Source organism: Hemiscyllium ocellatum, chromosome 48 (assembly GCF_020745735.1).
Source record: "Hemiscyllium ocellatum isolate sHemOce1 chromosome 48, sHemOce1.pat.X.cur, whole genome shotgun sequence".
Classification (NCBI taxonomy): domain Eukaryota; kingdom Metazoa; phylum Chordata; class Chondrichthyes; order Orectolobiformes; family Hemiscylliidae; genus Hemiscyllium; species Hemiscyllium ocellatum.
Genome location: NC_083448.1, coordinates 16,385,629 through 16,401,303, shown reverse-complemented (window position 1 = coordinate 16,401,303; position 15,675 = coordinate 16,385,629). Strand labels below are relative to the sequence as shown.

The following is a 15,675-nucleotide window of genomic DNA, read 5'->3' as shown; positions in this document are numbered from 1 at the left end:
CAGCAATATACACATCTGTTGCCAGAGCAACATGGACTTGGTTGGTCACAAACAGCAGAGGGTCAGATCCCCATTCCAGCTGGGATGGATTCTAGATCTGCCTCCCCTTGCTGTCCCTATGGCGGAGGGTGTGGCTGCTGTGGGTTGGACCGGTTTTCAGATGCATGCGTCTGCGGCGACCTTAGGTACTTAGTTGGAAAAACACAAGACACATGCAGACTGCGTGAGCTATATTATGCTGGGGGAATTTATCAACACGAATTATCTTCTGCATAAAAGTGCCCCTTTGGTGAATTAATGTTCATAGTACTGTGCCTGAGAAGAGAAACCCAGAAACCTGGTAAACTATGAAGGCAGTCTTGCATGACATCAGAAGACTGCAACATCCCACAATGCTTCAATTCCACATTTCCAAAAGAGCCAAGAGGCAGATGAACAGGTAGCTCTGTTGATCAAGTCAGTTTAGTGTAAAGACACAGTTTATTGAGTGAACCAAAAAGCATTGAGTTCCTGTTGCATAAACTAAGCCCACAAACTGTGGCTGCTTTACTCCTAACTTCAATTGTTAGTTCTCCAGCATGTGCCAGAGCATGGGCACAGTCCATCTGTGATGAGTCAAAGGTTGTTTTGTTAAAGGTTTATTGGATGAAAAAGAAGATTTCTCACACTTGAAGCCATATTCAGACAACCGACCTCAAAAAAGGCAGGGAGCACTTTTTTTCCTTCAACCACCGTGGACATGAAATGGGGCAACTCTTGACGTTTTATGATGGAGAAATTGTTAGGAATTTGGTTTGCAGACAAATGATTTTTTCTACATCTTTAAGAATGCCTCAGTCATTCCATCTAAGCTTTCTCTTTAAGACATCCAAGGCCACCTGACAATATTCACAGTTCTGTTTGTTTTCTTTTAGACACATCTTTCCTTCTGGTAACCCCCGACTATTTTCTGTGCAATATGAGGCTGTTAAGGCACAACAATAAAATCACAATGCAGACGTTAAAGGTGAGCCGTGGAGAAGTGTTTGAGATGGTGCTGTCATGGATTTTTATCTAGTATTTCACTTTGTCCACTCAGTGTAAGCTGACAGATAACAGTGAGTTGCCTCATTGCCAAATCCCAGATTTGTGAGGGTGACCTTCATGCACAATTACTGATTGTCTCGAATGGAGAGAGATGCCGATTGTCCTTTTTCAGCTACGGCTCATTAACAAGTGTTCAAGGAATTGGTTAGTCCTTAAGAGTAAGTAGAGAATTGGGGTGGCACAGTGGCTCACATTGTTGCCTCACAGCACCAAGAACCTAGGTTTGATTCCCACCTTGGGTAACTGTCTGTGAGAGTTTCCTCTGGGTGCTCCCGTTTCCTCCCACAATCCAAAGATGTGCAGGTTAGGTGAACTGGCTGTGCAAAATTGTCCATTGTGTTCAGGAATGTGTAGGTTGGGTGTATTAATGTTAAATGTTGGGGAATTGGTCTGGGTAGGTTACTCTTCGGAGGGTCAGTGTGGACTTGTTGCAGCGAAGGGCCTGTTTCCACACTGTAAGGATTCTATGAGCATTCTTGGTCTCTGATGGTCAGATTAACTGGAGAGAACATTCACATCTTCAAACAAGTCCCATTATTTCACTATATATGTCAGAAAGCAACTCACTGTTATTCTTCAGCTTACTCTGCTGAGCAAAAAGAAATTCCAGAAAAAGTACTGAAGACAAAGGAAAGTTTTGTATAATGGCACTCCGAAGAGAATCATTATCATTCCAAGAGAGCTACCAGAACAACTTTCTTGCAACATGGCCAACAAAAGCTGTTTAACTCTGATCTTTCAGCCAAGAGATTTGGTGGACATGGATTCAATATCATTGAACACTCCACCCAATCAACTTTAGATACAGTGACTAACTCATGGGTCAACCCAAGTGCCTTCCTGGAAACAGAATTAGAAGTTGGTGCACAACAATTTGGTCATCCAAATGCTCATCTCACTTCTTTTCATGGGGCACAAGTGTCACTGTCAAGGCCTACAATTGTTACCTTTACTAAGCTGTCCTTGAGAAGGTGGTGATGAGCCACTGCAGTCATTGGCTGCAGCGTCGGTACAGTCACAGTGCTGTGAGGAATGGGTCTTGAGGACTTTATCCCTTAAACAATGAAGGAATAGTAATATATTTCCAAAACAAGATACTGTGCAGCTTGGAGAGGGGGTGTTGAAGATGGTAGTGTTCCCGTGTATCTGCTGCCCTTGTCCTTTCTTGTAGTATAGGTTATAGGCTTGGAAGATCCTGTCAAAGGAGCCTTCCTGAGTTGCCACAGTGCATCCAATATGTGGTACATATTGCTGCTACTGTGCAGGATGGTGGGGGAAGCAATGCTTCATATAGTGAATGTGGTGTCAGGCTGCTTGGTCCTGCACTCACCTGTCACACTCCAATTTGATTTGGAGAAGGTGACAAGCTCTGGGGAGTTGGAGGATGGTTACTAGCTGCAGAATTGCTGTAATCCATCTGTTATAACAGGCAGTGCTGTCAGGAAATGAGTTATGCACCACTGAATTCCCAGCCTCTAAACTGCTTTTGCACCCACTGTACTGAAGTGACTAGCCCAATAAAGGTTATTGATAACTCCTAGCCATATTGGCAGAGGAGGTTGCAGTGATGGTAGTGCCTTTGAATATCCAAGTGAGATGGTTAGACATTCCTCATTGGGGATACCTATTCCCAGGCATTAGTCCAGCATTTGGACTCCAACAAGATATTCTTCATGCAGGAACTGCACTGAAGCATAAAAAAGCCAGAAGTTATTTGGCAATTGCACAAAGGACTTCAAGATGAATGCTTCACCTTTGTCCACCACTGCCACATTCAGGATTCTCAGACAAGACTGAGAACAAGAGTGCAAAGAAGTTCCAGAAATCATGTCAACACCCAAGCTCGAAAAAATAAGACCTTCTCAACATAATTCATCATGCTCATAACTACTCTCTCTTTCAGATGAGACAAAACTATTCACTCCCTGACCACAGAACCCATTGCAGAGAATGACTGCTGAAGAGTGGGAACATTTAGAAGCAAAGTCCCATCAGACCACACGTGATGTTTGAAGGCCAGCCTTGGCAGCTCATCAATATTATTTTCAGCCACCCAGTGAAGTGAGTTTCAGTACATTAACACAAATACTTTTTTCCAGTAACTTGAATTAAGCATTCAATTCAAACCTTCCAAGTTACTACTGGAAATAGGATGAACTGGAAACAAAAATTACAGTAAAATTGGAGCACTGACATAACTTGGATGTTATTAAGGACATCTACAGGAATTAACAATCAGGATTGAATGACACCTGCATTTTGTTTCCTCTGGCCTGTGATGGTCTAACGAAAAGCATAAAGAATGGAAATAAAGCAGGATGTTTCTACTTTGAACACTGAACATGGTTTCGGTCAAAGCTTACCTTGTGAATTTTTTGATAACACAGGAATAGGGTCAAATTCATCTTCTTCCACTTTGTCATTTTTAACAGACAGATCAAAGTCTGAGATGAGGTTAGTATCCTCTGCAGCATGTAAAAGGGAGGAGGTATGGTTGTTAAGAGGCAAGATTAATCAGGAAGTTAAAGACATTAAACAGGAAGGAAAGGGTTTAAGTGTGACAAAACTGGTGGATCACGGCTTGAAATCCATACTTCAAATTCTGGCAAACTTCATGCAAGCATGCTGGAGACAATATAAACATGACATAATGGAGTCCACCCAGCTCTGCAATCTGCATCAGATGCAGCTCTCACTTCTGCCTTGCAAGCCTCCTTGTGTTTTCCAAAATTAGAATGATACAATGTTCTGAAGGACTGTTTCTCTGACCGGTCACCCACAGTAATTTGGATTAGATTCCCTCCAGTGTGGAAACAGGCCCTTCAGCCCAACCAGTCCACACCAACCCTCCAAACAGTAACCCACCCAGACCCATTTCCCTCTCACTAATGCACCTAACATTATGGGCAATTTAGGCTGGCCAATCCACCCTGACTTGCACATCTTTGGACTGTGGGAGGAAACCAGAGCACCCAGAGGAAACCCACGCAGACACTGGGAGTATGAGAAAACTCCACAAAGACAGTTGCCCAAGGCTGGAATCAAACCTGGGTCACTGGCAGTGCTAACCACTGAGCCACCGTGCCACCCCATTTTTGACATTTGACACATGACATTTTTGACACTTTCTATTTTCCCTCTTGCCTTCATCAATCAAAATCTGCGGCGAATTAAAAAAAAACTCTTCATCACACACCAACCCCTTCACCATCCGTCTGCCAAACCACCTCCCTCACCAACAGTTTCTCCCCACCACCCCCCCACAACCATTCCTTGAGAAAAGGCCAGCCCTTCAAGATGCAGAACACACAATGTGGGTCAACTGTACACATAAGCCTCCATTCTCAGCAATTGGCTCGATCTGTCAATGCCTAACTCCCGGAATGCTTCAGATGTTCAAATGCAGTTTGCAATGCAATATTTGCACATGATGTTTCCTTACACATCACTGTGACTAATGGTGCTCAGGTAAAACAATTCAAATCATAAAGTCATTGCAGCTTCAGGGATTAAACTGACAAATCATCTAAATCTTCAAGAAAGCTGCCATTTCCCATATCAAGTATCTGGGTCAGACTGTGGCAGCAAAACTCCGCTTTTTTTAAATGGTGCATTCGCATTTAGCAAATTCGAGAATCCTCTGACTTCAGCTGTCCTATCAGCTGTAAAACCATACATCAATATATATGTTGGATTTATAAGTTTCCAACATCTCTTTGTATTGTCCTTCATGACCCAGCATGAAGGGAGCTTGGACCCGTGTGCACCCAATGGCTTATGGGTGCTGTCTCACAACACAAACTGGCATTCCACATGGAATTTGCAAGCAGCAGAATCCAAGTAAAATGCATCTGGAAATGTGTTACGTGGCTGCCTGGCTTCCACACTCTCTCTCACTCACACAGAGTCAAAATATTGCAGACACTGCGAAAATGAAAGAAAAACAAAACACTTAGCAGTCAGGCAACATTTTTAGAGAGTGAGAGAAAAAAAGACAGCTAACATTTCAGACCAGTGATCCTTCATCTGAACTGAAATCTTACTGAACTGAAATGTTTTCTCTGTTTCTCTCAACACCAGCGTTGCCAGACTTGTTCAGTTACTCCTGCATTCTGTCTCACTCACTGTAAGGAACTGTGAAGCTTACAATATCAATAATTACACCTCATCTCTGCAGCAAAAAGCCATACATGAAGTTCTTCAACTGTGGACGAGACAAGATAGGGCAAAGGGACAAAACAGCTGCTAAACCTCATAAATCCACAAGCATTTCACAACCATTGCACTGGATCAGACTCGACCCCCATTTCCACAAATACAAGATAGTGCCTCAAATTCATGGACAGAATACAGCAATCATCAGCTTTTCAACTGGTGAAAGGACAAAAGATCACACAGAGGTCAAAGGGACACACTCTTAAATGGGAGGTGAGTAAACTGGCATTTATGTGAATAAACTGCTGTAGTTTCTGGATGAATTGGCAAATACTGTTCCCAGTCAGAGTCTTGCACAGCCATTAAAGCTATTTCCAGATTAGTTTAAGGGGAATGGAACTAAAACAGAGACACCTGGTAAATTACTGATTCATACAATGTTACAGCGCATAGAGAGGTCATTTGGCCAAGTGTGTACCAACTCCATCAAAGAGCTTTCAAGTCAATCCTCTTAGCTGTTTCTCCCCTACCAATCCTCGCTCTCTCGTCTTGACACACGATAATCATTAACTCAAATTCCTTCAAATGGTACTGACAAATCTGTTAGCATTATATTTTGTGACATCTCATTTTTGACCCCAACAATGAAATGCATAGTAATTCTCAGCACCCTTCTGGTCCTTTCCCCTCTATCTGCCTTCTGTGCACTCCGGATGCCAACATTCCCACCAGTCAAAGCACTTTTCCTTGATCTACTCGATCAAAATCCTTCAAAATTTCGGACATAAATTCACAAAATCTTCCTGAATCATTGCTGGCATCTCTTATTTCTTCAGACGGAGGAATTCCCTGCTGCCCATTACTGCAACAAAGGCACATTTTCTCTTGGAGCCATAGCAGACCCAATTGGAATGGGTGTGTGCAATCAGGAAATGAACAGTTGGAGACTCAATGTTGCTGGAGACATGACATAATATCACCTTCCTTGACATTGCTGGGTGATTGCTGCAGTATAAACCAAGGTCAGTCAATTATTCATGATAAAACCATGTCCATGCCTGAAAAGCCAAGCAGAGGGTGAAAACACATTGCCTTTAACAGACCACCACTCTTGCAACTTGCAAATTTTAGAGCTCCCTCTCTAGAAAGGTCCAATGAAGCAAAGGAAAAATTTGGCAGAATAATAAAGCGAAGATTTTTTCATCAAAATTTGTATTTAATAAGCCTTCAGGGCAGGTGAAGAAAACACTGCTTGATGCCATCTGCATATGAAGAAGATAACTCATGGTTCAAAGAAAATGAAAATACTCTTCATTGGTTGTCTCCCCTTCCGATTCTAGACTCAAATACAGTTAGCAACTCCAAGTTCCTTCAAATTAGCATATTTTAACTCTGCTTGAAAGTGCCCAAGACTTGAATTCAGTTTTAGTGTTTGGAAGGGAGTATAGGAAGAAGAAAGAAAGAGTCATTGCCTCTGTCATCATCTGTCAATTGTTCCTGCTATTCAGCCAACACTATTGAAACTGAAACTGGATCAATGAAAGAAAATGCAGTGCAGAGATTCTGAGAAGTCATGAGCACATGGATCTGTATTGAAATTCACAAACAATGACAATCTCTATTTGGAGATAACTGCTCCTCAGAATGAAATCATTTCACTTGAAGTAAAGAGACAGAACTTATAAAAAAAATGGAAAGGCTCACTAACAAGTTACAAGAGCACAGTACTGAACACAAGCCAAACAATAATAAATAGGATTTGCAATGATATGGTGTAAAAGCCAGATAAAGTCATCAAGATATACAGAATGTTCATAGCAACACAGTCCTGGTAAGAAAATAGACTCAGATCCTTCTCTGCCATACCACTTGGTAAGCATTAGATTCCATTTTGTCGGATGTTTCTGTTGTGCAATACTAAGCAGTTTGCTCAAAAATCTGAAAATAAATTCCACCCACAGCTTCGAGCTACAGCATGTGACTTTCTTAAAAAAGAACTGGAAGAGATTAAAACCACAGGAGGAAATAAAACGTGCCAAGACCAAAAAGCCAAAGCTCTGAAGAAATAAAACGCAGGACTAGGTGTCCTTACCTGGCTTAACCTGACCAGATGAAATTACAGGAGTAAATTCATCAATAATTTCAGTCGCTGGGTTAGAGAGGAGAGAATAGTCAAGAATGGAGTCCTCTCCGGTGAGAGAGTCTTTTCAAAGTTCAGCAGTAGCAGATGCAAGTCAGAGAAGCAGAAAGAGAAAGAACAAAAAAAAAAGCAAATGGTTAATTAAATGGTTAGTTATTTCACAAATAAAAGTGTTTGTGTGTGCGCGCGCGTGCTGGGGAGAGGTGGGAGTTGGTAGGGTTGCACTATATAATTACAGTTGTGCTTCTTCCCCATATCCTAACTTCAGCGGGAAAAAAAAACACTGAAAAATAACCAACAGCAGACTCAAGAATCCCCTGGCTTGCATCAATAATTCCCTTCACCAAAACACATTCCAGTTTGTCACCTGTTTGTACTTGGAAATTTCAGAATATTGTGAGAGACAAAGTGGTCACATTTTGATCACAAAAGAAATGAGACCTGCAGGAACCCTATTGAGTCTTTCCCCAAGACTGACAAACTGGGTTTGAGTTAATCCTTTTCCGAACCACATTTTCCTTATGTCTCAATACAGAGATAGCTATCTTGTACTGTTTGTGTTGCAAACAGAACAACTCATGATGTACCATTCAGATCAAGAATCCAAGATATTTTTAATTTGGAATTTTGACATCACAGCAAAAGTGACATTGCTCCAATTTAACACCACTTTGAGATTCATGCAAGTGCAAAGCCTGGGTGGGTCGGTCATAGAAGCTCACAGTCAACTGGAAATAAAAACTTAGTGCTGCTGATTCCCATATTCTCACAGCGTGGATGACCAAACTTGTTGCCCCCGGATTCAAACCACACACATGCATAATGCATCTAAGTTAAGCTAGATAACCTCACTTCATCCTGTGCGTCGGGAAGCAACACCACAGCTCTCGACTTTGGATGGGCAGACACAGTATAAACGCAGTCTTAAATGCATGCTCATGTCTGACATTGACTGGGCAGCCAATTTAACTCTTGTGCTGTTACTCAGTAGTGGAGCAACGCAAAAACAGTGACGCAAATTGTACAGCTGACGAAGTGAAGCTCATAAAAAAAAATCAAGATCAATTTTTCCTATTTTATTTTCTGAACAAACAAAATGAAAGATGATCTTACCACTCAAAGATGATGATGCTTCTAATAAATTTAGAGTTTAATACTTGCACACTTACAGTTATGAAGCCCTCCCTGGAGAAATGATCTCCATATGCATTCTTGGCTGCTCCAGGCCCAACCTTCTCCACCTTCCCAACACACTTCCAACAGCTATGTCTCTTGGGAGTTAGCAAGAGGTGGAGCCAAGAGGGAGGTCATAGGTTCATTGAATCCCAGCTTCCCCATCTCTTGCCTCATATTCCTCAAATGTATTCTTCTTTAAGTATTTATCTGATGCCCTTTGAAGACTAACCACTAAAGTTGCAAGCAATACCTTTTCAAGAATGTGCACTCCAAAATTCAAACCATTTGTCACTTAATAACCCTCACAGGCGTGCCCTGTGAAACTTCCCTACCCAAATCACAGCACCATGCCAACACCTTCTCCACGAGTAAATGACTCCTGAATCCTTCTCCCGAATCATGCATCATTTGCCCCTTTTCCCTGACCGTAGCACTAATGCAGTTTCGATGTGTGTGCACCCTGAAGCTAGACTTAGAAATGACAGAGTTGCATTCAGCTATCTGCCCCTTCCTTTGACCAACACAAATCTATGAACTAAAAGCACGTTATGGTGCTATTTTCTATTGACAGGAAACTAAATTCCACGTAAGACTGAGAAAGAGGAGCACGGGAGAAGACAGATTAAAAAGTAGAAAGGTGAGTATAAATTTGGAGAGGAAAATGCAAAGGATGTTTCTGCAAGGGCCTAGTTTTCAAATTGCTGACTTGTAAACTGGAAAACAATAGATAAAACATTGATCATTGCAAGCTGTGGTGACAACAGGCATTGAGATGAACTGCACTGGACATACCAACCTGAAGTATTCTTTGTAGCCACAACACTTAAAGATTCCACCTGCATTGGAGGCAGTCGCTGAGGCTGTGAGGGCTCAAATCCAGATATGAGATTTCCCACCGCTATCTCAGCCTTTCCTTTTTAACCAAAGCACAAACAGACAATTAAAAAGGCAAGCACACAGAAAAGGAAATGTTAAGATGTCTCAAGAACACTGCCAAGCTGCCACAGAGCCCCAAAGGAAAACTAGTTCAGCTTTAGGTAATTACAGATAATTTGCACTCTTCAACAACAGCTCCATTAATCTTTGTACTATTATTAAAAACGCAGATGCGGCAACTAAACTCTTCTGGATAGTTCTCAGAGGATAGTTAATGCTGACAACAAAAGTACTTCGCTTAGGTTTACTCTGCTATTATTATTAGAATTGTGCATCAGAATTCTGCCACGATCTGCACAAAGATGCAGTGGTTCATAAATCCACAGTTCCATATTTAAACTGGGGATGCAGTGTGCAATGTGCTTTGACTAAGCAGTAGATTTTTGAACGAATACTGAAAAACCAATGAATTGGAAATGGAAGGCCAAGAGATAAATGTCACAGCTCTGAAAAATAACTTGCTTCATCTTGCTGGTAAAGAGTATCAAGTCACAGAGCAACAGAACTCATCAGCAATGGACACTTTTGCGTTAAATGACAAGTTAGAGTCATAGTTTTGTCAGCTGCAAAAGCTGTCACCAACTAAGTGCCTGTGTAACACAGGCATGATCTGAAATACGTGCCACTGCTGCAGCCAGGTATTCCTCGAAACACTTAACACGGTTTATTTCAGTCCAGTCTGGACTCCAGTCACCACCCTTTACAGGACAGAGCTGCACAATGGAGATGGAGGACAGGGCGAGAAGCTCACAAGAACCACAGGACGCACACACAGTAGCAGAAACAAAAGAATGAGGTAATCGAGTGGAAGTGTAACAAATGGGACCCGAAAGAATTTTTGACCTCAACCTCTGATACTGATGACAGGTATTTGAAACAACTGACTGGGTAGAATAGCAGTTGTGTGGCCAAATTGGTCATTTCATGGACAGCACCACTGACATATATAATCATCACGGATAAAGATGTATCACAATGCCATCTCAAATGCAGAGCCTTTGAATGACCCGGTGTTTGTACAAAATGGGGAGAGACAACACCAGACAGAAGTCAAGTTACGTACATTCAATTTTTATGTACTCATCATTTGTCACACTTCTTGACACTCAGGTTGAATGGAATCAATCTGTAACAGCTGAATATACTCCAGATTTCTGCAATATGATCATGCACATAAAAAAAAACTGCATCTGCAGATTTTTGTTTTTACCATTGATATTATCCTCAGTACTCCCAAAGGGGTCACCAAGAGGTAAAAGGTCAGGGAGCAGAAATGAAGTCTCAGGAGACTTCAAACCTTCAATGAGCTTTTCTGTGTCAAGAGGGCGAAGGAGAGAAACATAATGAAACCAGATATAAAATGCTGAAACATAGCTACATGGAAAACGGATTGAATTATTGATAGCATGGAATATGTACAAAACTGTGGCTAGCTGAGAAATTAGGCCAACATCACAACAAAAGTTTTAAAATTATGAGCAAATTCAATGAGTTATAGAATCCTTCAACTCAGAGGCAAAAGAAAACCACAGCCACATTTAACCTCTCTGCACACACCTTTATGCAGGTTTCAATGCTGGCAATACACTCAAACTCCCTGTTAATCACAACATTCATAGTGAACAAAACAGTGATGGGAAGGCGAAAAGGGGACTGATCTTTTCTGGTGAGACTAACATAAACAACTTAAGAGTTCAGACGGTCCAAGGCCTGTGTCAGAACAAGGCAACCATTGGTTTTTAGCTTCTACAGCAAACCAGATGAAATCATGCGTGTAATCCCAAAGGGAAGGTTAAAATCTTGAAATTCTATGCAAAGCAATCAAAGTATTAATTTATTCAGTCTCTACAAACAAATACCTTGAGCACACAATTCTTAAATGTGCAAGACATCATTTAGAATTTAAGCCAAATGGTGGAACTACAACAAATGATTCTACCTGCAAATGAAGAAAATGGAAGAAGTGGATGACAAGATTGGGACTGAGCTCTTGACTATAATATTAAAGTTAAAAAGCATCTCTGCCAAGCATGGGCATCTCACAATCTAATACAGCTTAATTCAGCAGAGACAGCTGTTTACACGGGTTGTCTGCACAAGTACCCAATTTTGGCACTTGGTTGGGAGTTACCTTCCAGACCAAAACTTAGTGATTGCTGCTATAAAGTGTATAGACCTTACATATTCTATTACTGCAGTGTCATCAACTTCTGATGCATTGGTCTCCTGGAGTAATAGTTAAATCATACATAAATCACACCATGAATGGAACACATGCTCCGGAGTGAAGTCAGGACCTTTGGTCTGTTCACTTAGTGATGATTAATGGCTGCAAAGGAATGCAGATTTCAAGTGTCACTGAACTACCATCCAAATTTTTATCATGTTGGGTCCACAGAAAGGGTAAAACAAAAAAGCCCAGGCTATTTTATGAGGGAAATTTAACTAATTCAAAGAAATTCAATATGCTTGAAAATGTTTGTTCTGCAATTGCCAACAATGCTACCAAAATTAACAAACCCATCCAGCGAAGTCAATGAATAGCAAAGTTGATAATGCAATCCTGAGCAATTAGACAGAACACTGATTCAACAGTGACATAACTTAACTGTTCTATAAGATTCTGGATAGGCGCAGTGGGTTGTAAGAAACATGGCCCATTCATGTTGTGTCACTGGAGAAGATCTTTAGATTGCAATGCCATGAGCCAGTTTGTGATCACGGATTTATCCGTGTTCCTTGCATTTTCCTGTTCATCAAGAGGTCATGGCAAATCAGTGAGAACTGAGTGCTTTCACCGGGAGGGATCACAAACATCACATATCCACAAACAGTCACAGTCTGTCATGCCCATTTATCAGAGCGCTGTAACAGAGCTTCACAAGGTCAAGTCAAGGGGAATATCGGCTGTGCTGTCTCCAACTTGGCAGTTTCAAGCAATCCGTACAAATAAACTCATTTTTAACATTTTAACACAATTTTGACAAGAGTAGAAAAATATGCTTTATCTTTGAACTCATTTTGCTCAGTTGAATCAGAACCAAGCAATTCAGGTTCCCAGTACAAATCACATCTGCTGTTTTACCTCAAGATAGGGGTGGGGTGGAGGTGGGGAAGAGGAGTTAACAGCAAGCTTAAATTGACACCAGCTTCAAAAAACGTCTCAGCAAACATGAAGTCATGTCGAACATTTTAACAAATCAATCGCAGCAATGCTGATGACACAGGGAAATTGACTTTCCACGACTGATGTGCAATCAACATGATGAACAGCTTACTTAATAGCAAAGCATAATTTTCAGCTAAACGAAATCTAAAACATAGCAAAAACACTCAGGATCTTAACAACAGAAAATGCAGTAGAATCTGTATCAATTGGGAAGTCTGGAAATTATTATTCATTTGATATCTACAATGGTAGTTTTTGCAACCAACAGTGTTTATAAAATTCATTCCTGGGATGAGGGCATCACTGGCTAGGTCTGCATTTATTGCCCATCCCTAATGGCCCAGAGGGCAGTTAAGAGTCAACCACCTTGCTGTGGGTCTGGAGTCACATGTAGGCCAGACCAGAGAAGGATGGCAGTTTCCTTCCCAAAAGGACATGAGTGAACCAGATGGGTTTTTCCTGATAATTGACAATGGATTCATGGTCATCATCAGACTCTGAATTCCAGATTTATTTATTTATTTATCAAATTCAAAATCCACAATCTGCTGTGGGCGGGATTTGAACCCGGTCACCCAGAACACGTATGGGTTTCTGGATTAACAGTCCAGCCATAATAGCAGGAGGCCATCACCTCCCCAAGCTTCCTTGCTTTTAAATTTTTTTCCATTAAACGTGAGGAGAAAATGGCGTGTAAAAATGGCCTGATTGCAAATTCATGGTTTGCTGCAGTCCAGTTCAAGGGCTATTTGCGAAGTGGGGTCTGCATGATAGGATCCCACCTTCTCAGTGAAATACATTCAGAAACCCAGTCACTGACTCAACTCCTTGTTCCCTCCCTTGGGAAAATTTGGAGGCTGGGGTCGGGGGGCGGGGGGGGAAGCATCTCCACCTTTGCAGCTACTGTGTCTCCAGATGATCCTCCCAGCACGAGCCTTCTCAAGGAAAGCTGGAGCCTAACATCCGGGATAGCTTGAGGAAAAAAAGTGACTGTAGCTAACTCAAAAAAACCGTGAGCTTCCAAAAAAATTTTACACCTTTATTGTAACGAACTACAGGCACAACAATCAGCCCTCTCGGATGCTTCAATTTTAACAACATGCTGTTCTGAGACATAAGCCTTGCCATGAAGAAACATCTAAAGCATTTTGCTGTTTGATGGGAAGCGTGGGCACAAGGCTGCTGCTTTTAGCACTGTGGAGTGTGCTCCTAACAGCAGGTATAATCACACTGCATCTAACAAAACAGACGGGATAAAAGAAGACCCACAGCTATGGAAACACCTACTGTGATGGTGAAACACATTTTTACAAAAAGGGCTTCTAAGGATCAAAAACCTGAATCGTTGTACCTTGCTGTAATCTGATTTCACCAGCCATCAGAATATTGCCAGACTGTGCCATCATAAATCTGTGCAGTCATGTTTTTAGGTGGCCAGTGCATCAACACACTGAATCATCCTCTCGCCCAAAACTTTACTTGTCAAATGCTTGTTACTTGCTCAAGCTCTCACTCTCCCATTACAACTACAACACCACAATGAGCTTCGCTTCTGAATCTCAAGCCGTGAATGTTTATTCCAAGCGTAAAGGCCAGAGGTTTTAGGACATTTGCAGAGGATATGAGCTGATCTGGGCTCCCTGCACACATTTGCCTAATCATAAACACTTTGTTTGCTCTTTTTTTCAAAAGATTAACAGAAATGGGAAGGAAAACAATGCAGTGAAATCTGTGGGGCATGAATCATACATGAGGAGGAGTGAAGTGTTCAAACATGGGAAGGTTTGAAGGCTGAAATTTATTCCTTAAATTAAAATGAAGAGTTATGGGGAAAAGGCAGGCAAATCGTCACAATCCATCAGAACTGCCATGAGAAATGCAGGGTCACAAGGATAGGGTAGGGAGGTGGGTTTGGGTTGCATATTCTTTGGAGGGTCGGTGAGGACTTGATGGGCTAAATGGCAGTTTTGCTTCCATACTGTAGGGATTCTAATAATTTCTATGATTCTCTTGACAAATAGCCAACTCAATTCCTATTCTTAAATGCTTCTAGTCTTAAGTGCAGATACTGCTACAAAGGACAAACGGGAGGCCAAGCCAACTGATAATTGTTGAATTGATGACAGCCCCTTAGTAGATTAGATTCCCTACAGTACAGAAACAGGCCCTTCGGCCCAACAAATCCACACTGACCCTCTGAAGAGTAACCCTCCTTGACCCATTTCCCTACCCTATATTTACTCTTGAGAAATGCACCAAACACTATGGACAATTTAGCATGGCCAACTCACCTGACCTGCACATCTTTGGATTGTGGGAGGAAACCAGAGCACCTGGAGTAACCCCACACAGACACAGGGAGAACATGCAAATTCCACACAAACAGTTGTCCAAGCAGGAATCAAACCTGGGTCCCTGGTGCTGTGAGGCAGCAGTGCTAACCACTGAGCCACCATGCTGCCTCTTAATAGGATCAAGGGTGGAGATACCTAACTGCTCAATATACTTAAAACTTACATAATTTTCAATAACTTGGCTGATGAAGACCTTACTAATTCGTTAAGAGGTCTCCCAAATGACTTGCCTCATCTCTAGATGGGATCAAAAAGCAGGATCAGCACTCTTTACCTGGTTGCTCTGATGTTTGAACAGGAGTGAAAGGGTCAGGCACGTTGATTGCCGGGATGGAAGCATCCGGAACAAACAGCTCTGTGGACTTGCCTGCTGAACCAACCAAGCAGATAACAGCAGGCGGGGAGAAGCAGAAGGCAACAAAGACAAGCAAGAAATGATAGAAGGAAACACAAAGCAATTAAACATCACCAAACCATTTATTTGCTTCACATCTGCCCTAACATGTCACATTTATCTCATATTGCATTTATCACACAGAAATAGAACATTCTGCCCAAAATACCAAGGATTGATGTTTCAGCTCTGTGGTAGGACTGGGTGATCCCGAACACCCATTAAGTGTGAGCAGGTTCAAAAGTCTGTTTTGGTGCTGTGATCG

The 15,675-nt window shown here is 41.7% G+C and overlaps 1 protein-coding gene across 9 annotated transcripts in view; it reads right to left on the bottom strand.

Moving 5' to 3' along the window:
* Nucleotides 1–15,675, bottom strand: part of LOC132836999 (AP2-associated protein kinase 1-like) — a 128,229-nt gene that overhangs the window by 28,205 nt on the left and 84,349 nt on the right. For 4 of the 9 annotated variants that reach the window (XM_060856618.1, XM_060856623.1, XM_060856625.1 and 1 more), the window contains one exon: nt 9,354–9,470. The exons of 3 other annotated variants lie outside the window; for them this stretch is intronic. In XM_060856618.1, the coding sequence (XP_060712601.1) occupies nt 9,354–9,470 (117 nt within the window). Of the gene's footprint in view, nt 1–9,353; nt 9,471–15,290; nt 15,387–15,675 lie in introns of all 9 variants that reach the window. 2 more of the 9 variants (XM_060856619.1, XM_060856621.1) reach the window with 2 other exon arrangements.